Below are 23,568 nucleotides of genomic sequence, written 5' to 3' on the forward strand. Positions count from 1 at the left end.
ATTCATATCAATCAGGGCATACAGCTGTGGCCAACTGGGTACCTGAATTCCTTGATGGTCTGTGCTTGGCATGTGCTTAAATATTTTGCTAAAAAGGACTTGAATGCATTTTGAGATTCCTTCTTCTCGGGAAGTTGTTGACTTGCTGATTTCCACCGCCAGGGTCAGGACCTGAACAACTAATGCTGTAATTTTATTGTCAAAATTGAGAACACTTTCCTTTTTCATAATGCTGTGAAAACACAATGTAGACTTCTATGGAAACTTGTTATATCCATGTTTGTGGTCTAAGGTCTGTTGTGTTTTTTTTTTAAAGAAACTAATTACACCATGCTTTCTTTGTTGAAAGAGGCTTCATGCTACTTTTACTTCAACTTCAAAACATGTGCTAAAAGAAAGTAAACGTGTTTGTAACCAGACCTAAATGCTACCCACGTGGTTAGGATTCCACATAGGTTGAGGTGCTCTACTGGATCATGGTGGATATTAATAAATTTAAAATAACTTTATTCTCACATTTGTGTCCAGATTTCAAGGATATTTCGTTTTCAAGGATGCTTTGTCTAGTGAGTGTGGCTTGAAAGAACTTCCCTGCATGTTTGTGGATATTTTCTGCATCTCTTCTTTAATAGGTTTGATATGACCCTCATCAGAAAAATTAGCTTTAGCAGCAAGATATGATTGCAGCAAGGTAGAAGAGCCTAATTATTTGCATGCATTACGTTAAGATAGACTGCAGACTTCTTAATTTTACTGAAGTCGGTGGCAGTGCCAGCTTGTTTCCTCATTTAACTGGAACATAGTGTTCAGTACTTTTTATTCCAGTGGATAGAGAACTCCCAGGGATCAAAGGGGCACTGTCACAGTTGTCACGCTTAAAGATTTGTTCGAGTCAATTTATCCTCCAATACGGTTCTTGCCTGAAGAAGCACTGTAGTTCTTGCCTGAAGAAGTCCAGATGTGTTTGGGCATCTTCCACTTTTGACCCCTGTCACTCCCTGATCTATTTCTTACCTTTGTTATAGCAGAAAAAGTAAAACCCCAGAATTCTGGCTCAGTATGACTTCTCTCTTGAGCAATTTCATGTACATTAGTTTATTTACAGTTAGTAAAAAAAGTAAAGTTGGGCTTCTGTTTTGTTTTTAAACTCTTATTGTAGTTGTTGCTGCATTGAATCCAATTAAACTGAAATGCATCCTATATACTTTGAGCACTTAGGGCAAGAATTTGTGTTGACAACTGTCAGAGGACAAGAAGAAAATTTTTAGGCTCAATGTGAATAATGTTTTTTTTTTTCTTTTTAGAAAAGAAGCAATTTGCAGTATAAACAGATTTACTGTGCTTAAACTTACACACCTATGTTAATATTTCCATTACTATGCTTTTATGGAGAGAAACAGAATAATGGTGACTTAACCGCTGTCATAGAGCTCAGCAGAGTTGACTTTTGGTATGAACTGTCTGAATGCTGGTAAGGGTTCAAGAAGATGAACTCTTGCTTTTCTTCATCTTTCACAGATAGTTTTCCAAGGCAAAATAGCTCATCAAATATGTAAACATCCATTCAGTGAGATGCTGGGTTTTAGAGGACGTTAGAGATCTTGGATGCATTTGGCTTTCTGCACGTGTGCCAATTCAGTGAATATAAGCAGATAATCTAATTTCAGCATATCTCATCTCCACTTAAATTTATGTGAGGATGTGTTTGTACACATTGGAGATACATTATTATAATTATATTACAAGTCTTAGTGAAAAAAGAAAGCTGACTGAAATCAGCTCTTGTTTAAGAATGTGAAGTGATAGCAAGGAAAAACAACACTGACTTCTCAAAGTACTGTTTGTATACATTTTTTTTCATTTCAACTTGTGCTGAATAGGGACAAATTTACATTTAAGAAATTGAACAACAACAGAACTAAGACCCAGCTGTTTCTTTCCTTTTCTGTGCAGAACTCCATGTCTTTGCCTAAAATATGCTAATTCTAGACATATGAAGAATATCCTTCACCATATGATTCCACTTTGTCTCTTTACTCCCAGGTGTAAGAATCACTGTCACTATCAAAACTCTTAAGTCATTGTTCCCTTTTACATCTGTTATGAAGTATGCTGGCAAGTGAAAAAATCCAGTACATGTGTGTGTATTTTTTTTAAGCTTCTGGCATTCATACCGAATATCCATGCAGTATAAGGAGTGGGTAGAATAGAATATGATCTATTAGATTTATTCCTAGGCATATTGGTGTAGAATACAACCTCAGGAAAATACTCTCTCTTCCTACCTGTGAATATTCACATACACGTATGAGATCTCTCTATAGTATTAAAAAGAGCCTAAACCTTTGAAGTAGTTTTATTTGAGAAGATTTAGAGTGTACCTTATGGTCAGTTAGGATAAAAAGTTAGTTTGCAGCTCAGTATATGTGATGAAAAGTGTATCTCTATTTGCTCAGATTGATGGAAATTTAGTATAATTTTTTTTTTCTAGAAAGCTTTTTGATATTGTTGACTATTCTCAAATTTTTTAAAAAATTCAATAGGCTAATCCGTATGCAAAGGGCAAGTAGGTCTTTTACAGCTATAGCAGTGAAACTGCAAAACAGGAAGCTGAACAGTGTCTACTCGCATCTGTGTACATCTTATCCAAAATATTCTCGGTATCTCAGGAAATGGAATAATCCCATGGGATTTTTTATTTTTTTATTTTTTTCAGAAACTGATACAAGTGAATCTTGATTTCCACAAGTCCTGAGGAAATTAAGTCAATCATTCTTTCTTTAAATAAGAATTTTCAGAATATGTTGGAATGTGTGGGCTGGACAACCCCCAAATGAATAGCCTCTCTTTAAAATCATATTTGATGTGATATTGCTTAGAAGCTTTTCTAATTCTTCAAACACACTTTGGAAGGGAATGAGAAGACTTGCAGGATTTCCTGGGTAGATTTTTATTTTGTAAGACAATCCTTTCTTTTGATGCCTTTTTGTTATTGAGCCCTTGCTGAAGGTGTATGTGTGGTCAAATTATTTGATTGCTGTTTTGATAGAAATGTTTCAGCTTTTATGTTAAAACTAGAAATTCAACACACAGGGTAGGGAATAATTACGTTGCTCTACAGAACTGCTTCTTTTTCACTCTCAACAGACACATGCCATCTTCCTATAATAGTATCTTTTTTCTTGTAATAAGACTTTTTTTTTTCTTTTTCCAAGCTCTTCTGCAAAAAAGAACAGCATATATGTGTATATGCATATCTATGTGTCTGTATTGTCTGTATTGAGGTTAAAGGGGCTTGGCTTGTTCCATTTACAGGGGAGGCTTTTAAACAAGAGGAGGGAGTCTGTTACAACTGTCTGTTTATTGTCTCTGGCACTGTAGGGAGCTCACCAGCGGAGTCGGTCGTCACCAAAGGAGAATCCAACCAGAGCGGGGAGTCCTTGCTACCAGAAACAGCTCAGCTGTTGTCTTCACTATCTTCACTTCAGCCCAAGATATTTGCACAACTTCAGGTACAGTCAAGTTGTTTACAAAATGTCAGATGTTCTGTGTTGGGAGTGCTGAAGGCAAGCTGAAAATACCAAATTTCCTCAACTGTTGATCCCAAACGCTGGCTGTGAGGGAATATGGACTTTGCAATAGCTGTCAACTCCTATTTTGGCTTCTCTAATATGTCACATCTGGCTGTAGTGCAGGGCATCTCACTGCCACTTTGAAGTTATGAAGTCAAGAGGCAAAACCAAGAAGATGAGAGTAGTGAGCTTCTGCCTCAAATCAAACGCCTATTCATTTTCCAGATGTTCCAGTCATTTCATGATGAAAATGCTGCAAAAATGAGGGAGGATAAGTCAGACTCATTTCTTCTAAATCCTCCTCCAGCCTCAAGAAAATCTGTTAAAATCCTAAAACTGCTCTCAGCTCAGATATGTGAACTTCCAGGTTGAAAGGCTGAGGTGTAGGTTAAGAATGCCATGCCAAACAAACTGCTTCTAAAGCTCTTGTCTCTTGAAATCTGGCTCTCTTAACCTTCTTCCCAAAGATCTTTGAAAAGCTACCTTCATACCTTCTGAACCCCAATGTGTGATCTCTTCCATAGAAATAGAGCCTGCAGTAAATTGCTGTTCTACTTGCTGTTTCCTTCTCATGCTGAAGAGAGCCTTGGCTTCATCCAAGTCTCCTTTAAAGCAGTATGCTTAGCTTTTAGTGCTCACCCATCATGGGGATGGACAGTATTGGGGAATGATTTGGAACTGAATCTCAGTCCAAAATTAGAGCTTTATGGTCATAAGTAGTCTTAGAGATGCTGCTGGACACCATTGTCTGATTTTTTTTTTTCTAATACAAGTTTAGTCTACAGATGCTGAGGTTGACTGTTCAAAAGAGATGACATATAGTCAGAAGCTATCCGGTTCCAGCACTGCAAAATGTTTGTCATCAAATGTAAATTACTCCTGCTGTGTACTGGTTTATTTGTACTTCTGCCTTCTCTTTCACAGGGATTGCAGCTGCAGTCAACTTTTACCTCCACAAATGAATCAACAGCCCTGATAGCTGTAAATAACCATTCCCCTCACAGCTCTGCAAGTCTCTTGGATTCCACAGGGAGTGCAATAACGAACCATTCTCTAGTGCTTGGTCAGGGGCACAGTCTGCAAGCAGGTGCTGGCCTAGCACAGCATAGTGCTGCTGACTCTGCTTATGGGACTCCACCTGGCTCTAATCAGAGTCTGGTCACCATGGGCCAGCTGGTAGCAGTTGAAGGGGTAGATGATTCCAGAAGCCTAGAAGGAGGAGTCCAGCAAATTCTTTTGGGAGGTGTACAGACTATTCCAGTACGGATTGTGGACAGCCATCCTGCACTTAGTAAGTTTCATTCTTCCCAATAACACACAAATATAGAAAATACCGTAAGTTTTTGTTCCCTGTGTCTTAGAGCAAAGTAGAGAAATGTGTTGATAATGTGGAGCTCTAGCATAGGCTTGTTTCAGTTGACTTTAATTATTTTTTACTGTAAAAATATGTGACTGTAAAAATACGTGTAGACTTTGCTGTAAAAAATGACTTAATTGAGCTACTTATCACTTCCTTTGAAAAAATACCATCTTATTTCATGAGCACTAATTTTGCCCCCCCAAAAAACCCTAGCATTTAGCTAAAATGATCATCTTCAAACATAACATTTTATTAGGAAAAATAAGAATAGAAAATAACCAATATTGAATCTGGTTAGGACTTTTTGGAAAGAAATGTGTTTTTTGGTGACTTCTTTCTTTGCACCATCCCAGCAGATTACAGTGGGGTTTTTTTTTGGTAAATTTTAACTAGGATCCTGTAGTCATCAATATACTTTGTGATCAGTTGGAGTTGTATAATTGCTTGAAATTTCAAATTTGTCTGAAAATACTTCTCTAAAAATGTATGTTAAACACCTTAAATAACTTTCAGTCAAAATAGAAGGCTCCTTAGACCACTTTTGTCAGATACAGATACAGTCTTTGAATTCTCAGCTATGGGACCTGGTTAAGAATGAAATGTTACATTCAAAAAGAAAGATTTCTACTCCATGTGAAGAAAACCTCTTAGATATGGAGCGTATATATCATTGCAACATATTGTTTTGACTTTCCAGAGTGTCTGAGGTGTTAGCTGTGCAATACTTCACTTTTTTATTTTTATATTACTTTATCTTGTCATCCGTGACTTCTCAGAAGATGGCTCCTGAGCAGTTTTGCAGAAAAATATAGGTAAACATATGCTAGATCTGCCTACACCTTCGTAATGCCATAGCTATAATTATCCCCATAAGTTCTGATGACTTTTACAGGTCAGCGAAACTTAATTTGTTCTAAATTATGTGAAATAAAGAAAATTGAGATAAAAGAATACATGAACAAGTAAAAAGGAAATAGTAGGGTATGTGAGGAAACCTGCAGAAATTTGGATTTGTTGAAGTAACATTAGGACGTTTTGCTGTGACATTGTTGTCAGAGCTAAATTTAAGAATTTTCTCTTGGTTATATTCAAATGTCTGTGTAGCTTGTCTCCTTCGCATAACAGGATGTCTCTGCTCTTCTGAAAAAAACTCTATTTTCCTTCTTGCTAAAAGAATTTCAGAAAAGTTATAAAATGTACCTTCTTCATTTAGTTGTTTAACCCATTTGTTCAATCAAGATATTGACTTGTCTGAAATAATCATTTAAGTGATGAATGTTTTGAGGTGACTTTTTTAAAGAAATATTAGTTTCTATAAAAAGAAGTGTAGCCAAATATAAAATTTAAATTATACAAATGCAGGAACTAAACTCACTGTTCTTTGGGATTTCTGCTCAAGGTCTCAATCTCACCACCTTGGATTTTGGAATAGTGAGAGTATTGGTAGTATTCCTAAGTTATGTGGAAGACTTGCCTATAAAATGTACAGATACTTCCATCCAGTTCCTACTTTCCAGAGCCTAGTTCTTTATCTGGAGAGCAGGAGGATAAAAAACATTCTAGACTGAAGAGGAAGTAGTGTTACAGAGATTACTTGGATGAAACACTTGCTTACCGGTTCAGTCAGTTTATATTTCAAGATACTTTTTCTACTGTGTGTGTACGTGCACATGTGTGCTTGGTTAAAGTTATTTTGTATGTTCTGGACTTTTTCTTAACCAAGTGTTAACTTAAGAGTAAGCTATTTCCTGATGAAAATGTATATGCAGTCACTAACCAGTGGCCAGCCATGCCTGAAGTTTAGGTCATTCTTTAAATCAACATGCTTTAGCATTAGATTTTTAAGCAATAGCACCTCTATTCCAGCCCCCTCAAAAAACAAACAAACAAACAAACAAAAAATCATAAGATGTAGGTTTATTTTTCCATGGGGAAGAAAAAGGACATTTGGGAGGAAAGTAAACAGCATCATCATTTGGGGGACTGAAATCTTTTAAATATTTGTACTCACAGGAGCACTTGCTGTAGTAAGTTCATGCAAGTTTGCAATGTCTAACAGCACAGTACAGGCTATAACCGACTGTCAAACTAACTAGCAGGTAACTTCACAAATGACTTACCTATGAGCTTGAGTTCCTGAACTATTTTTCTCTTAAATGTATGCAGTTATTTGGGCCGAAGTGTTATCGGTGGAGTTTGAACTTTAATGTTTGGTTTTGTTTTGTTTTAAGCTGAAGAAAATACAGAGGGTGTTATCTGTGTAAGCCACGTTAAAGAAGAGCCAAGAGAAAAAGCATTATCCATGGAGCCAGATAAAATCAGAGACTGCCAGAGATCCTCCTCTATTTAAATCTGTGAAGGCTGTAAAGGATTTTTCAAAGCAGAGGATTCTAAGTGTCTTGGAAGGAAAGGCAGGTACTCTAAGTAATGCCATTCTTTTAAAATGGTATTGTGACATTCAGACTGGGCATATTATACACTAGTTCTGACAGACAGCTGTTTTGATATACAATTGATGTGACACTCTGCCAATTCCAGGTCATCCAGTTACCATGTGGAACACTAGCTCTCTTTTATTTCATATTTTGAGTAGTTTGGACGCTATCCACATGGCCCATTTTGGTCAGCATTTCTGAAGGTCTTCCATAATTAGTTTTAGAATATGGATTAAAATGCTGGGTTTGCTTTTCTCCTTGAGACCCTCGACTATTACAGCACTATAGAGACCATAAAATCTGCCAGCTTCCAGACCACAGAATCCAACAGCAAAGTGTATCAATGCATCAATAGTTTTGTGACAAAATGAAGGTCGAAGATGGTACATTTCAAACTGATGAAGGACAGAGATATTTAAGAAAAGCGACTTTGACCCGATCATAATGTTAATGATGTGAAGATCCAAGGAGAGGAGAAAGGTGAGGTTGCCAGGTGAACTTAGCTGTATGATGAAGAAAAGTCTAAATTGTAACAGTGAATGTTTTCAACTTTGATATCTTTAAACTTATGTTCTAGCTGTATAATGAGATTTGTCAGCACTTGCAGCAGTACTGTAACAACAGTTGGTCATAACATATAAAAGCAGGAGTCTTGTAGAAAATGATTGATGCTGCAGTTTCAGCTTCTCTACCTTTTGCTTTATTCATTTAAGCTATCAGCTCACATAAATATGACTTAACCTGCTGCCATTCATGATATAAGACTTGCAGATACTTTACTAAAAGAGAGGCCCAAGAAAACAAAGCAAGTAATAATGTAAATCTAAGCAATAGATGTTATCACTATAACATTCAGAAAACAATCTTGTCTTTTTCAGTAGTAGCAGTTCTAGGACTGAAGTGGTCTGTATTACTTAAAAAATTACCAGGAATCTTTAAAAAGTTGGTCAAGAAACAGCTTTTAGCAACACTTAAGTCAAAGCCATAATAAGTGACAAGGACTGAATTTTGTAATCTGTGATAGAAATGCTTTTTCAAAAAAATAATAATAATAATAATAATTGGAATCCATTTAAAGCAATAAAAGAAATGAAACTGATGCCAACATAGGTATCAAGTCAAACAATGATACTGTTTTTTTCAGCTGTTGAATTTTTAGAGCAGCGTCCGTAGTACAGTAACACCAGTGGTTCCTACTAAGTACTTGAGAACTTGGTCATAAAATTTGATATTTTTCTGCATGATGTACAAGAATGCAACTGGAGGATTTTCTCTTTTCCACTCTAAAAATGAAAAAAAGAGGAAAAAGATGGGTTGACTTATGTATAGAGAAAGTGTTAGGGATATTATATGAGCTTAATCCTTAACATTTTTAAATGGCTATATTTATTAATATGCATGCATTCACAAATCTTATTTAAATAGTGACTATTTAATATTAATTTTTATTTTCCTTTTGCATATTTAAAGTGAAAACTTTCAAAAGTCACATTGAAATTGGGTTCCTAATACACTGGGTTCCTAATACATTGAAATTGGGTTCCTAATACCTTTGTAAGCAGCATCTGTTAGGTAGGTGCTTAATCTTACCTTAAAATATATTAGCTTCTGTGAGGTTAACCGTTACTGTTAATGCTATTCATTATTCATATTACTGTTAATGCTGTTCATTTCAAGACTAATGTGTACTGGTTAGCTTAAATCAGAACTTTCCAACAGATCATGCTCTTATTTAATAAGAGCCGGTATATGCAAGTGCGTAGAGAATCTTTTGTTCTTAGGAGTCTCTCACACTTGTTTCTACAATGACTTGTTTTGTGGTGTGACTTACTTGTTTCTGGGTAGGTAAATCCCACAAGGCTCACTCTTTTGTATTTTTGTTGTTGTTAATTGTAAAACTATGTCCAGAATGGATGTTCTCTGCTGCAGTCATAGTTCTGGTGTACATGGACAGCGGTCATTTTTTTATTTTCAAATTTAGTAATTATATACCAGTATGGATACCTCCTTCTACACTGCTATATTCAGTGATTCCATCACCTTCTGTTTTTCATAAACTAAGGCATTCCAATTTATCATCTTTCTCAATATTACCTTTTTTTTTTTTTTTGAAGAATTGTTCCTCATTTTTTCAGAATGCTTATTCTTGAAATAATCTGGCAGCTAACGATGACCAGCAATAGATTGTTTCAGTTCTAGTTTTCTTTAAAGAAGACAATAGATTTGTGGCTGGTGTAAAAACTTAAGGAAAGAGAATTTACATTTCCATCAGTTCATCATTCATCATCAATTCATCATCAGCTCATTAACAGATCTGTTATTTAACAGTCACTGTTCTTCCCACCATTAGCTACAGTCTAATCTTGTGCTGAACAATATTTCTGAAGGTACTTCTGGTTTTTGTTTACTGCTCACAAGTGGAGGAAATCTTTTAGTCTATTTTGAGTTACAGACAATTAAATTCATGTTAGAAGCTAGCCTAATTTGCCTGGTACTCTGAAAACAAGAGAATGAAAAGTTGGGAGAAATTTGAAGATGATGAAAAGACTTAACTGTTCTTAAAAGCTGGGGATGAGAGTTGTAGTTCTGTTCATAGAAAAATTTTATTTGAAATGCTTCTTCAGACAATACTGACTTTTTTTTTCCAGCTTCCTTCCTTTTCACTGCATTCCAGTTCTTTATCATCTAAATACGTATTCCAGTTTATTACTGTGTTGTCTTTTAAGTTAGTATTAAGTTTCCTCTTTGAAGACTATGTTTACATTTGCTTTGTGCGTGTTTCTAATTGGGAGCATTGACTGATCACCCATGTCCAGCATCTGTATTCAGATTAACATCTTAGTTCACTAATTTCCACTTAAAGTTTACAGAAAAACTCTCACATATTTGGGAAGAAAAATTACTTATAAACAATACCACTTTCAATGCACTTAAATTTGTTTGACTTGAATGCTTAAGGTTGATATTTTTTCTGAGAAAACTACGTAGCTTGGTTCAAAGTAGTTAATTATGACATTGTGTTGGATTTGCAGATGTTTTTCTGATGTTTTCTTTGTCTTCTTGTTGTTACGTTCAAACATTCATTTTGCAAACCTAGAAATCCTGAGCTTCCACAGCACTGTAAATGAACAAATTATTCTCCAGTCTATTCTTATTGTTGGTTATCCATACGGGTGATTGGTTGGCTTGACAAGAAAGGCTGTGTTTATGTATGTGCATGCAAAAAAAACTTTTTTGCAAAAACGTAGAGAAGACAGTAAGGCACACATCTGTAGCTCTTATTCAAGGCTAGCAGTCTCTTGGATGAAAACCAGTGGTGTCAATGAGTCCTTTTTGCACTGCTCAAAAACCCAAACTTGGTCATGCGGTATGAAGATTGTTGCAGCTTGTGCAGAATTTAGAGATGTAAATGTTTGTATATGTATGTTTCTATTATATATTTATATAGTAATTTAATGTACAGTATTCCTATTCAAATGTAAACTACTTTCTATTTTAAAGAAATGATCTATGTTGTGGTTATGGGGACTTGTGGGGAGAAATACAAGAGCTACTTGAAAGCAGTGGTTGCTGGGGCAGAAGGAGAACAAGTAGGACGAGTCCAGGGAGACTAGGTGGAAGAAGGTCCTGAAAGTGTGAAAGATGAGTGCTCTGTGGGGAGGGTTGGAGAAGGCTGTGCTGGGGGAGGTCCTAGGCCCTGTAAAGGGGTTGCAAGACTATCACAAAGGCTCAGCTCGGTTCTAGTATGAGACAGTAGAGGATAGGGTGAGATCATGGTGGAAATTTACATGTATGGAAGAAGAGGAAAGCCTGTCCTGCCCTCAAAACCAACAGAGCCACTCAAGTTTTGGAGAGTACCAAAGGCAACTCAATGTCTTCCACTAGTCCGAGACACCCATCTTTATCTTCTAATGGCATGAAGAAGCTCCTCTTTGAGCTGCAACCCAGGAGTGTAGCCTCTCTTTCTTTACATGTTACCAAGGAAAACACCTCTTCTTCTCAACCAAATTAACTTGCTGCTCCAGTTGTTAGCGTAGCAACCACATAACCACCAAGTGATTATATGAAGGTGCTTTATTCAGCGCTGGAAGCCGGGGCAGGTGCCCAAATCTGGCTTCAAGTCCCGTTACTTCCCAGCCGTTATTTATACATACAATATTGCGTCAGGTATACATATTCATTACAGGTTGCAACATCAGCCTCGCTTTTCATTCTAATTAGCTCCCCTCCCCTTTGCACATGCGTGGCGCACTCTGGTGGTCGTCCAGGTGGTCGTCCAGATGAAGTAAGGAGTCTTCCTCTCCGCTGAACTCTTTCACCTTTCTCACTCGACGCATGCTCCCTCCGCTCCTTGGTTCTGCTTCAACTCATTTCATCATCTCCAGGCCCTTATCCAAGGTCAGGTTGTACCTATTCCCTCCCAGGGTTCCCCTTCAACGATTCCTTTAAATGTTCAGTGTACTCCCTAGGTTTCCAGTATACATAGATTACTTGATAATGTAAGTACATTTAATAATATTTAATTATACCGTATGATCCATCACCTGAGAAACATTAATAGAACATCCATTCGATTCTCCCCAACACTAACATTTCCCCCCTTTGAAAATACTTCACTCATACCAAGAGCAAGTATTTTCATTACTATTAGGTTGAATCAGGTTAGTATAGGTTAGTGAGTATAACTTGATATAGAGATTAGTAAGTATAATCTTAACGCATCTTCGTTAGTCTACTATCTTATTGATTCCTCTATGCCTGCTTGTTAACGCTAGTACTATAGGATGGGGGTGGAGTAAGTGGGATAGGGTGTTCTGGGTGATTCCCAGTAACCTACTAACCTCCTTAACCACATTGGCAATGAAATGTGGTCCCCTGTCTGAAGAAATACCCAATGGTACACCAAATCTAGGGATTATTTCCTGTAGTAACCATTTTACCGTTTCCTTTGCTTGGTTGGTGCGACAGGGAAGGGCCTCCGGCCATCCTGAAAAAGTATCAACCCCTACCAATAGGTATTTATAACCTCTTGCTTTAGGCAGTTCCACGAAATCTATTTGCCAGTAATCTCCAGGCTCTATTCCAGCTCTAATTCTCCCCATCTCAGCATGTTTCCTTGCTACCGGGTTATTCTTTAAGCAAAGCTCACATTTTGACATTACTGACTTTGCCATTGTTAACATGTGTACCGAGATGACACCTCGTTTCAAATAGGTCACCATTGCTCCTGCACCCCAGTGACATTCATTATGTTTTATTTGTAAGATTTCTCGCATTATTATAGGAGGCACTATGAGTTGTCCTGTCGTAGTCACATACCATCCGTCAGGATTCTTCCGGGCCTTCATCAAATTTGCAAGTCTCTCATCTTCTGCTGAATACTTTGGGTCTTTAGGTAATTTAAAACAAGAGAGGCCTACCTTCGATGGAATTAGAGCCATTACTTTCCGTACTTCACGCGCGACCTTCCGGGCCGTCAAATCTGCCAATTTGTTACCTTCTGCAATCTCTGACATCCCTCCTTGATGAGCTTTACAATGCATTATGGCCACCTGTTGGGGTTTCTGTACAGCTGTTATTAATTTCAATATTTCTTCCTGATATTTTATATTAGTCCCTTGTGAGGATAGCATTCCCCTTTCTTTCCATAATGCCCCATGTACGTGGACTACCCCGAATGCATATTTTGAATCTGTCCAAATATTCACATTCTTACCCTCGCTTAGTTCCAGGGCTCGCGTCAGGGCGACTATTTCTGCTCGTTGGGCTGAAGTCCCCGGAGGTAGGGAATTTGCCTCGATCACTACCTTTGATGTAGTTACTGCGTATCCTGCATAACGAGTCCCATTTTCCACGAAGCTGCTTCCATCCGTGAAAAGTTCCCAATCTGGTCTCTCCAGAGGCTGATCTTTTAAGTCTGTTCTGCTGGCATAGGTATGTTCGATGATCTCCACGCAATCATGACTGAGGTCTCCTTCCTCCGCAGTTGTTCCTAGAAACACTGCTGGGTTCAATAGGTTAGTAGTTCTTAAGATTCATTCGGCTGGGCGATAGCCAATGGCCCCCCTTTTGCCTGTATTAAAAGGACTGTGGCTGCCACGGCCCTTAAACACGAGGGCCATCCGGCGCTTACCGCATCCAATTGTTTAGAAAAATACCCTACAGGTCTTTTCCAGCTCCCAAGTCGCTGGGTCAGTACTCCTAATGCCAATCGTTGTCTCTCATGCGCAAACAGCTGAAAGTCCTTTGATAAGTCCGGCAAGCCCAAGGCAGGCGCCTTTATCAGGGCTTCTTTTTAATTTCTTAAAGGCCTCTTGTTGTGGCTTTCCCAGGTAAATGTACAGGCCTTTTGTGTTTCATAGAGGGGCTTTGCTATGAGTCCATAGTCCATTACCCACAGTCTACACCACCCGGCCATACCTAGGAAAGCCCGTAGTTCGTGCAGATTTCGCGGCTCGGGGATTTCACAAATAGCTTGTATTCGGTTAACTCCCAATTTTCTTTGTCCTTGAGAAATTTCACATCCCAAATAAATTACTGTTGTGCACGCGATTTGTGCCTTTTGTTTAGAAACCTTGTACCCATTTAGTCCCAATTGATTCAAAATATCAACAGTTACCTGAATACATTCTGACTCTCCTTTGGTAGCTATTAATATATCGTCCACATATTGTAACAGCAGGTATCGATCCTTTGGTACCTGAATTTGTCCTTGGTTAATCCAATCTTCTATTTCTTTAGCTAGTTGACTGCCGAAGAGGGTCGGGCTATTCTTGAATCCTTGAGGCAATCTTGTCCAGGTCAGTTGCATCTTTCGTCCGTTCCGTGGACTTTCCCATTCAAAAGCAAAAAGTTTTCTACTATCCTTGTCAATGGGTATGCAGAAGAAGGCATCTTTTAAATCAATTACAGTAAACCACTTATATTTTTCTTTTACAGATGTTAACAATGTATAAGGATTAGCCACCACTGGGTGAATATCTTTTGTTATTTCGTTTATTGCCCTAAGGTCCTGCACTAGCCTGTATTCCCCATTAGGTTTCTTTACTGGGAAAATTGGGGTATTATATTCAGATTTGCATTCCTCCAAAATGTGGTAGCTAAGAAATTTATCTATAATCTTTACTATTCCTAGCCTAGCTTCTAGCTTCAATGGGTACTGTTTAATCCGTACCAGTCGGGCCCCTTCCTTAAGTTCAATTTTTACTGGCTGGGCTACTTTTGATTTTCCAGGCACGTCCATTTCCCAAATTGCAGGCATTACTGCATTTTCTACCTCTTTTGGGATATGAGGAACAGCCTTCTCTTTAATCATTAATATTTGTCCCACTTTTGATTCCGGGATTCTCATAATCAATTCTCCATCTTCAAACATTATAGTTTAGTTAGCAAATCCCGTCCCAAAAGAGGAATAGGGCATTCTGGTACATATAAAAATTCATGCGTAATTTCTTTACCTCCAAACTGTAAATCAAGGGGTTGTAAGAACGGCCGTATTTCCTCCTTCCCGGTGGCACCTACAATAGTAGTTTTCCTTTCCCCTATCTTACCACTTAATCTATTGAGTACTGAATATGTGGCCCCTGTATCAATCAAAAATTTTACTTCCTTATTTCCTATTTGAATTTTTACCAAGGGCTCTTTAGTTTCTTTCAATCTCTCTAAAAAGGCGGAAGGTGATTCCGCTTTTTCTTGCCTGACATTATACAATTTTGACCAATTTATGGTCCGGGGCATGGCATTCTGTACCCCGACTTGTACCCAATCTTGATATCTCTTCAGCCTCCTTATTCCATCCCCTGTGTTATAATCCCATTGGGGATCCTCAGTGGGGAAGTTTTGATCTAGATTTCCAAGCACTAATCCATTTCATATATCTTCTCGGGCTCTCTCTCTGGCTGCCCGCAATACCATGTAATCCATCAAAGTATCCAGGATCACCTGGAGATCATCCCAATCGGGATTTTGGGTTTTAATTATCATTTTCATTATCCTAGCTACTTTATCTGGGTTTTCCCTGTAGGTGCCGGCTGCTTGCTTCCATATCATTAAATCCCCAGCTGAAAAAGGCACCTTGACATATACCGGTCCTTCTGTCCCCACTCCTTGCCTGAGGGGAGCGATTATTTTCCCTCCCTGTTCATTTATAGTTTCTCCTGCCCTTCGCTGTTGCCGGGTCCTATGTGACACGGGGAGACTAAAATCGGGGATTCTCCATCACTACTGCTATCTTCCTTTTCTCTTTTCCCTCCCTGTCCTGGCTCTTCCGGCGGAGCCGACGGCGCAACTTCCAGATCAATATTTCCATTATTATATTATTATATTATATTATTATATTATTATATACATTATTATATTATTATATACATTATTATATTATTATATTATATTATTTCCCATAATACTTATTATTCTCTATTGCCTGATGCTGTATACAGCGTCCCTCCTTAGTACATGCACAACAACGTTCCTCAGTTTAAACTTCAAGCACCATTATTCCACAAGCATGCTGCCATTCAGGCTTTCGGCGCAAATAAAAGAATAATTCCACATACGGCAGTTCATCATATTTTCCTTCCCACTTACAAAATAGCATTATTGTAAAATTGTATTATATTGCAATGTTCCATTCTCAGGCCAAGTTTCTTGGTCCTCTAGTTTATACTGTGGCCACCAAATATTACAATAATCAATCAGCTTTCCTTTCCGCATTTCTTGACCAAAACCTCCCTCTTTCCAGTGTGCTAGCAAACACCCCAGCGGGGATGTCCGCGGGATAGGTACATCTTTTCCCAGAATTTCTTTAATCTTTTTCATTTTGAGCTTATGATACGGACCCAAAAGCTGCCGGAGCAGCAACACACTCTCCCGAAAGCTGCCGGAGCAGCAACACACTCTCCCGAAAGCTGCCGGAGCAGCAACACACTCTCCCGAAAGCTGCCGGAGCAGCAACACACTCTCCCGAAAGCTGCCGGAGCAGCAACACACTCTCCCGAAAGCTGCCGGAGCAGCAACACACTCTCCCGAAAGCTGCTGGAGCAACAACACACTCTCCCGAAAGCTGCAGCAACACACTCTCCCGAAAGCTGCCGGAGCAACAACACACTCTCCCGAAAGCTGCCGGAGCAGCAACAGCACACTTTCCAGAAGCTGCCGGAGCAGCAGTGTGCTTTCCCAAAAGCTGCCGGAGCAGCAGCGTGCTTTCGCAAAAAGCTGCCGGAGCAGCAGCAGCACGCTTTCTACATACCAATAATACCAGGTGCTGACCCTTCAGCACAAACCAATACAATTACCAATGCCGAACCTGCAGAGCTTTCGCTCTGTCTAACGGACGGCGCCTAGGCTTACCCCGGGAGCTCCCTGCCCAACCGAGCGTGGCTTTCGCCGCGTCTGACCGGCAGGCTTTCCCAACCAAATCGGTACCGAATACCCAAAGTTGAAAGCACCTTTGCTTACCACTCCAGTGGTACGTCGTGAGCAGCGGAGGTCGGTCGTGGTCGACTGCTCCCCGAGAATCCCTCGGTGCCGGCTGGAGCGAAACCGAGACACGATCCGCCTCAGCAGTGCCCACGCTGTCCCATCTGGGTCGCCAAAATGTTAGCGTAGCAACCACATAACCACCAAGTGATTATATGAAGGTGCTTTATTCAGCGCTGGAAGCCGGGGCAGGTGCCCAAATCTGGCTTCAAGTCCCGTTACTTCCCAGCCGTTATTTATACATACAATATTGCGTCAGGTATACATATTCATTACAGGTTGCAACATCAGCCTCGCTTTTCATTCTAATTAGCTCCCCTCCCCTTTGCACATGCGTGGCGCACTCTGGTGGTCGTCCAGGTGGTCGTCCAGATGAAGTAAGGAGTCTTCCTCTCCGCTGAACTCTTTCACCTTTCTCACTCGACGCATGCTCCCTCCGCTCCTTGGTTCTGCTTCAACTCATTTCATCATCTCCAGGCCCTTATCCAAGGTCAGGTTGTACCTATTCCCTCCCAGGGTTCCCCTTCAACGATTCCTTTAAATGTTCAGTGTACTCCCTAGGTTTCCAGTATACATAGATTACTTGATAATGTAAGTACATTTAATAATATTTAATTATACCGTATGATCCATCACCTGAGAAACATTAATAGAACATCCATTCGATTCTCCCCAACACTAACACAGTCATTCTTCTGACTTCAGCTCTGTCTACCTCAAGCACACTCAGTCTCCAGCCAAGTCTCTTCCATCGAACTTACTAGAGCTTCCATGCAAGTCCTTTGCCCTCAGGCCCTCTGATACTTAGTGTTTCACTGTTATATTGTTGAAAGCAGTGAGTTCACTGCACAAGTAAATACTGGTGAGATTTGCTTCTGTCAGTTTTTCTTTGTCTCTCCTGGATCATAAGTCCATAAGTTCCTTTAATTAATGTTTTTCTTTGCTTTGTTTGTGACTTGTCCGTACTTGGATGACCATCAGGGAGCCACATTTCACAGGACGATTGTTACTTGAGAAAACAAGGGGATAAGGATAATACCTGCCTGCTGTTAGGGCTTTATATTGCTAAACTGACCTCTTTCTTTTCATGCCACTTGAGTTCCTGATTCTGTTTGTGGATAGTAGCTGGCTGTTAAATTGGCTGTATGTTGGCAAACTTACAATTTATTCCCTTAAGCTTATTCAAACAGGTATGTTCTAAGATTAGATACAAAGAATGTGTTCTGTTAGGGACAGAAAGTGTGGTGTAGCTGAGGATGAGGGTTTGAAAAGCCACCACTCATCAGAGATCCATGAAGAGAAGATCCTCCTTGATCTGTCTTTCCCTTCCGAACAAAGCTTTCTTGGGGTTAAACTTTAGAGCCTATCCCATCTGCAATGATGTGATAAGTACACCTCATTAACGGATGAAAAACATTGTGTAAAACAGGCTGTGTTGGTTTTTTAGGTCAGAAGCTATCCAGCAGGTCTATCCAGCAAGCAACAACTAAGGTATGAAATGGGGGGAGAAAGAGGGAAAGGCAGAAATCCCTTAATGTGACAGGAAGTGTGGGTGGGTTTGTTTTCTTTTCCAGAGTAAGATATTACATCTTACTATCTCCTTCCATTTCTAACCAATGTGATAAATGATATGTTTATTTTCTGAAGTGGTTTGATGTGATTTCTGAGAAGTCTTCAAAGGAATGATCGTAAACGCTTGGAAGATTTCTGAGGACAAATACTGAGTATCCTTGTCCAAAGGGATCTTGCAAAGGACAAACATCATGAAGAAAGTGTGTAAGGTCTTATGGGAGGACGTGCAGGAATGAAATGAAGAGTAAAGGTTGACAACACAATTTCTATAAAGCTTTTATTCTTCGAAAGCAAAAAAGATTTTTGACATAGAGTAAAAGTCAATCTCTTCAAGAAGTATTAAAATTGCTATCTCACTTTGCTCTACTTGACAACATACTTAGTGCCTGGACAGATCTCAGTGTTATGAGTATCTACCACAATGTTAATGAATAGTCATCCATGCATTGCTGTCTTTGCATGGTATATTGAAACTGTAGGCCAGCAGTGCCTCCTGATCTTTGTACTGTGAGTGTTCATTTTCTTAAAGTAAATGTTTTGTAAGGTAAATGTTTTGTAAAGTAAATGTTTTGCAAGTGGTGAGTTTTGGTCTAAAGGCCTCTCAGATGTATGCTTTTTACAGAGTAAGTGGTAACTTAGTGTGTAATGTCCTAGTTCTGTGAAAATTTCTTACGAAGGAATGTTAGTATATCATTCTAACCCTTCTAACATTAAAAAAAAAAAAAGCCTTTTACAATTTATTTTTTTGCTCTCTTTGTCCAGAACCAGAAACACTCCAAACTGTCCTTTGACACCTACATCTTCAGACCCTCAGAGGTCTGTCAATTCTGTTCATCTGTAGGTGGTCTTCCATCACTGTGTTTGCAAATCACTATGTACCACCTCTCCCATAACATGAAGGCAATTTCTTTTCATTTGCATTATCTGACCTGGTCACTTAACAGCATGGTAATGACAACATCTGCAAACCGTAGTTTATGAACAGCTGAGTCATGTCAAGTCTAGAGATACGTAAATTGTAAAACAAATTTTGTGTGTGGAATTTATGTTGGATTAGTGAAACCAATGGCGTCAAAAATGGTCAGGTCTCAAGAACTGAGGAATCTTTCCTCTGTGGCTTTGGTCGTTCTAATCTGTGCTCTAACTAAGCTACTGATTCATTCTGAGGCTGTGCACATTTGTCCAGCAGTATTTCTTGAGCAGAAGAAAAAAAAACCCTTTTTTTAAAGCTCCCAAGAAGTGTTGGCTGCATTTGTGTTCTTACTGGTGGCAGAGTTCCTCATTTTTTTTCTCCTCAAGGATGGCTTGTGGAATTCTGCTTTCCACCATGAAGATGGAAGCCTTCCCATATGAAAACTTGATGGACTGTGTCCGTGGTCTGAGGGAACTGGCAGCCCTTAGAACAGACACCCTCAAGCATGATGTATTTAAGCTGTGTTAGGAATGGGAGCTGGGAGAAGGAATAATCAACTTAAAAATATAATGGTAAAAGCAGGCATTCTTGCTCCTCACAGCTAACCCCCCCCCCCTTTTTTTTTTTAAAACAACTTGATAAAAATCACCAGTTAGCAGCGGGAGGAAAAGAAATCTCAATTGCCTTAACCACCCCCCACCCCAAAAAACAAAAACCAACCAAACAAGCAAAAAACATGTAGTTTAACAAAGGTTTTGTGAGTTAGGCACAAATGTGGCCTAGAGTGTCCAGTGTTTACTTCCTAAAGAAACTTGTTAAGAATTCAGTTGTACTTAAATGTGGCACTGCTCTTTCAGGGATAAATGTAACAATTTATCAGATATTTCTTTTAAAGATGAAATGAAATGGAAAGGAGAATTGAGAATTAATTATGTATGTTTTGTAAAGATGATACTCTTCAGTTTTCTGAAGTGTGCAGGTGCTCCCTCCTTGGCTTCTGCTTTTAGCTCTTATTTCACTGGGTGTTGGATGTTTTCTTAGGATCGCTTACCTCTGAGAGTACTCCAGCTAAAACCAGCAAGAGATCAGAATGGAGAACAGAAGAGGAAGTGAAGTTTGTGTGAAGCTGCTTCCAGGAGATTAGAAAGCTATCAAAGTTGCAGCTCAAGACTGCAGTTTCTTCTGGCTGAAGTGGTTCACTTTGAATGGTAAATGTGGATTGGTATTTGTTGTTTTTTTTCAGTATTCAATTTTTTTTAGAGCTGATCTTGGTGCTATTTATGCTCTGAGCTCACATATAATAAAAGCTAGAATGGTAACCATGTTTATTTGCTTTTATCTTCAGTGTGCTAGTTATCTTCTGAATGCAAACTGGTATAACAACAGTTCTTGGTTGTTGGCAAAGCTGCTACCACACCTGAGGTTTTGTACCTGGAGGGAGGTGGAGGTGAGAAACTTCTTAATCTCCTACTGAGAAGAGATCTGTGGAATGAGGGCATTACCAGTTTTACAACTGGTGGGGTACATGGTGGTGGGGGAGGTATTGTTTTAATTTGTATTTATTTCTCACTATCCAAATATATTTTAATTGGCAATAAATTAAATTAATTTTCCCCTGTTAAGGCTGTTTTGCTTGTGACTGTACTGGTAAGTGATCTTCCCATCTTGATCTGAACTCATGGGTTTTCTCTGCTGATTTTCTCCCATCCTGTTGAGAAGGTAGAGTGGGACAGTGGCTAGGTGGGCCAGTCAGCCCACAACACCTTCTCAGTCATCTGAGTTGTGAACCTCTCACAGTATTTCCTAGCCTAGAAGGCAGTGGACTGTGGTGGTACAGGAGGAGGCAGTACTTTGAAATGTATGAAGGGATGTCTAAACTGTTTCAGATGGACTGGACTAATCAAAGTGTTTCTTCCTGGCAATTTGGGCAATTCTTACTTGGTTTACAGGGCTTCATGGGTAATACCATAAGTCCTTGGCTAAAAACTAAAAACTTCTATTTGAACTCAAGTCACAGTGGCAAGTACTTCAGATCTCTTTGATCGCTGCAAACAAATACTGCCTTGAATCTGTTAAGCAGGGTGCAAAATAGACCAAATTTCTCTTTTTAAAGAGTCATCCTGTGCATATAAAGGAGTATACCCTGTTTAAATTGGGACTTGTACCTCTGAATGTGTTCTGGTTGGGCCTTTCAAGTTCTCATTCACTTTTTCACTGTAGTAAATCTCAGCTGCAAGGTCAATGAACCTGTATAATCCATTACATTTCTTGTAGAGAAGAACATCTACCATATTTCTGTTTTACAGGTTCAAGCGTGGAGGAATTGTTCTGAGGAAAGGATGCTGCAGCAGTACTTTCTACTTCATTTACTTTGGTAATGTTGCTCTTGCAAGTGATGAGGGTGGTAGAAGCATCTTCACAGCATTATATCTAGCTGTGCTTCTGAAGGGGATAAAGTTAGAGGTGAGTAGAATTTTTAGTGAAAGTACTGTGAGTCCATGCATGGGAGAAGAAATAAGCAGAGTTTGGGAATGAGATTTATGTTCTTGTGCTTTTCAGAGAGCATTTTCCTGTTGCAGTGAGAAGGGAACTTCCTTAGAAAGTAAGTTTTTGTTTTGTTTGTGGGTTCTTTGACCACCTACCAAAAATATCTGGTGCTTTCGTCTAAGGGTATCTAGATAGGGTACTAGGCGAGGTGGCTCACTCCCTGTTTTCTAGTAGAGACACTGTTTGGAATACAAAATTGATAGAATAAACTTCCTAGCATTAACTAAATTTATTTTTTTCTTCCTCTTTCTCCATATCACACCATGAAAAGAAGATCCTCTGTTAAAATGAACATGGCAAATCATTAGAGCTGTTTGTATGGAGGACACAAAACTATTTGTGGTGGACCAAGAAGACTTCTTAGCTAATAAATTAGAGGAAGAGCTTCAAAAAGGATTGCACTGTCATTGTAACTTCATCAAGTAATTTCTTCCAATGATATCACTCACTTTTGACTATTGTTTTACTGTTTAGTTATTGTATAATATATTTCATAAATTTTCTTGGCTATGTAGAGGCCATAGATGAAATGCATATGATTCTCTTGTCTCCTGAGGTTCTATCAAAGAGAGAGGAATTCCCCGTTTTGCAGTTGTCAGGATCAGCCATGAGTACTTAGCCACCAGCTCCTCTTGAAGGACACATGATTGTACATGTTCCCCAACTACCAAAAGTCTTTTGTGCTGAAATACTCCATAAACTTCTGAACTTGGTTCAGGCAAAATGAATTTGCTTGGAATGCTATGGTTGGGGTCATGAAAACGTGGCACCTTTCATTTAAAAAAACTACTATGAAGACTACCCTGGAACCAAAATTTGTCATCCTCAGGAGCCATAACCTAGGGTTTATCAGTTGCAACAGTAAAACGATCAATGTTTTTGTTGTGAAATTGTTTTGTTGTTTGTTTATTGTTTTTTTTTCAGCAAGCTCAATCTATGAAAAAAGTATCTCTACTACTTCTCTTTTAGATATGTGAACTTCTTTGCAAAATGATCTGAGGTATTACTAGTGAGATTAGCTAACAGCTGCAAAATGGAACAGTTTTGCTGTGGATAGGTGATTAAAAAAAATCACAGTCGATCAGCATAATACTTATTAGTAAGGTAAGGTCTTTCAGACATTGACCAAAGGCTGATACTTTTGGTGATAATGCATTTATTCTGAGCTTGCAAACAGAAGTAGTGATTATAAGCCATTGCAGAAAGAACTGGTAAATAAAGTACTTTGTAAAATACCAATCTGTGGTGGGTTTGGTTTCTGTTGGCTTTATCATAATTTACTTAGTATTCAACTCTTTGTGCACCCTGTGTGGGATCTTTTTTTATCCAATTAATAGTTAACACAGTAAAGCATAATACACAAGTTCTTCGTGGCAAGTTTTATTTCATATATTTGCTAACAGAAATGGTTTGTGTTTAAATACTGACGGTAAGTATCAAAAGACACTGGAGAGAAACTTCAGATGTTCTAAATTTACTCTTTCATTAGTGTTTTGCTTTTGGAATGGATGAATTCTTGTTTCTTTGACAGCAGTTTTTAGCACAGAAGTGGCTGTATTCAAATGAGCTATGGGGTCCTGACTGCTGCAGAAATGGTTTTGGGTAGTGAAACCAGAACTATATTTAATTTTGAGTGGCCAGAATTTCTGAAGAGACGAGGTACTGGAGTTGCCTCTGGACTCACAAAAACAT

The 23,568-nt window shown here is 38.9% G+C and overlaps 1 protein-coding gene across 29 annotated transcripts in view; it reads left to right on the forward strand.

The window, feature by feature from the left end:
* The window catches only part of CARF (calcium responsive transcription factor), a 47,070-nt gene extending 23,955 nt beyond the window's left edge, over positions 1-23,115 (forward strand). For 13 of the 29 annotated variants that reach the window (XM_048047133.2, XM_067000017.1, XM_067000016.1 and 10 more), the window contains 7 exons: positions 3,382-3,512; positions 4,497-4,863; positions 7,164-20,537; positions 20,675-20,776; positions 21,636-21,792; positions 21,889-21,931; positions 22,148-23,115. In XM_048047133.2, coding sequence (XP_047903090.2) covers positions 3,382-3,512; positions 4,497-4,863; positions 7,164-7,282 — 617 coding nt within the window. In that variant the 3' untranslated portion in view covers positions 7,283-20,537; positions 20,675-20,776; positions 21,636-21,792; positions 21,889-21,931; positions 22,148-23,115. The remainder of the gene's footprint in view (positions 1-3,381; positions 3,513-4,496; positions 4,864-7,163; positions 20,538-20,674; positions 20,777-21,635; positions 21,793-21,888; positions 21,932-22,147) is intronic. The other 16 variants (XM_048047129.2, XM_048047131.2, XM_048047122.2 and 13 more) reach the window with 16 other exon arrangements.
* Positions 23,116-23,568: the final 453 nt, after the last annotated feature.

Source organism: Anser cygnoides, chromosome 6, assembly GCF_040182565.1.
Source record: "Anser cygnoides isolate HZ-2024a breed goose chromosome 6, Taihu_goose_T2T_genome, whole genome shotgun sequence".
Taxonomy (NCBI): domain Eukaryota; kingdom Metazoa; phylum Chordata; class Aves; order Anseriformes; family Anatidae; genus Anser; species Anser cygnoides.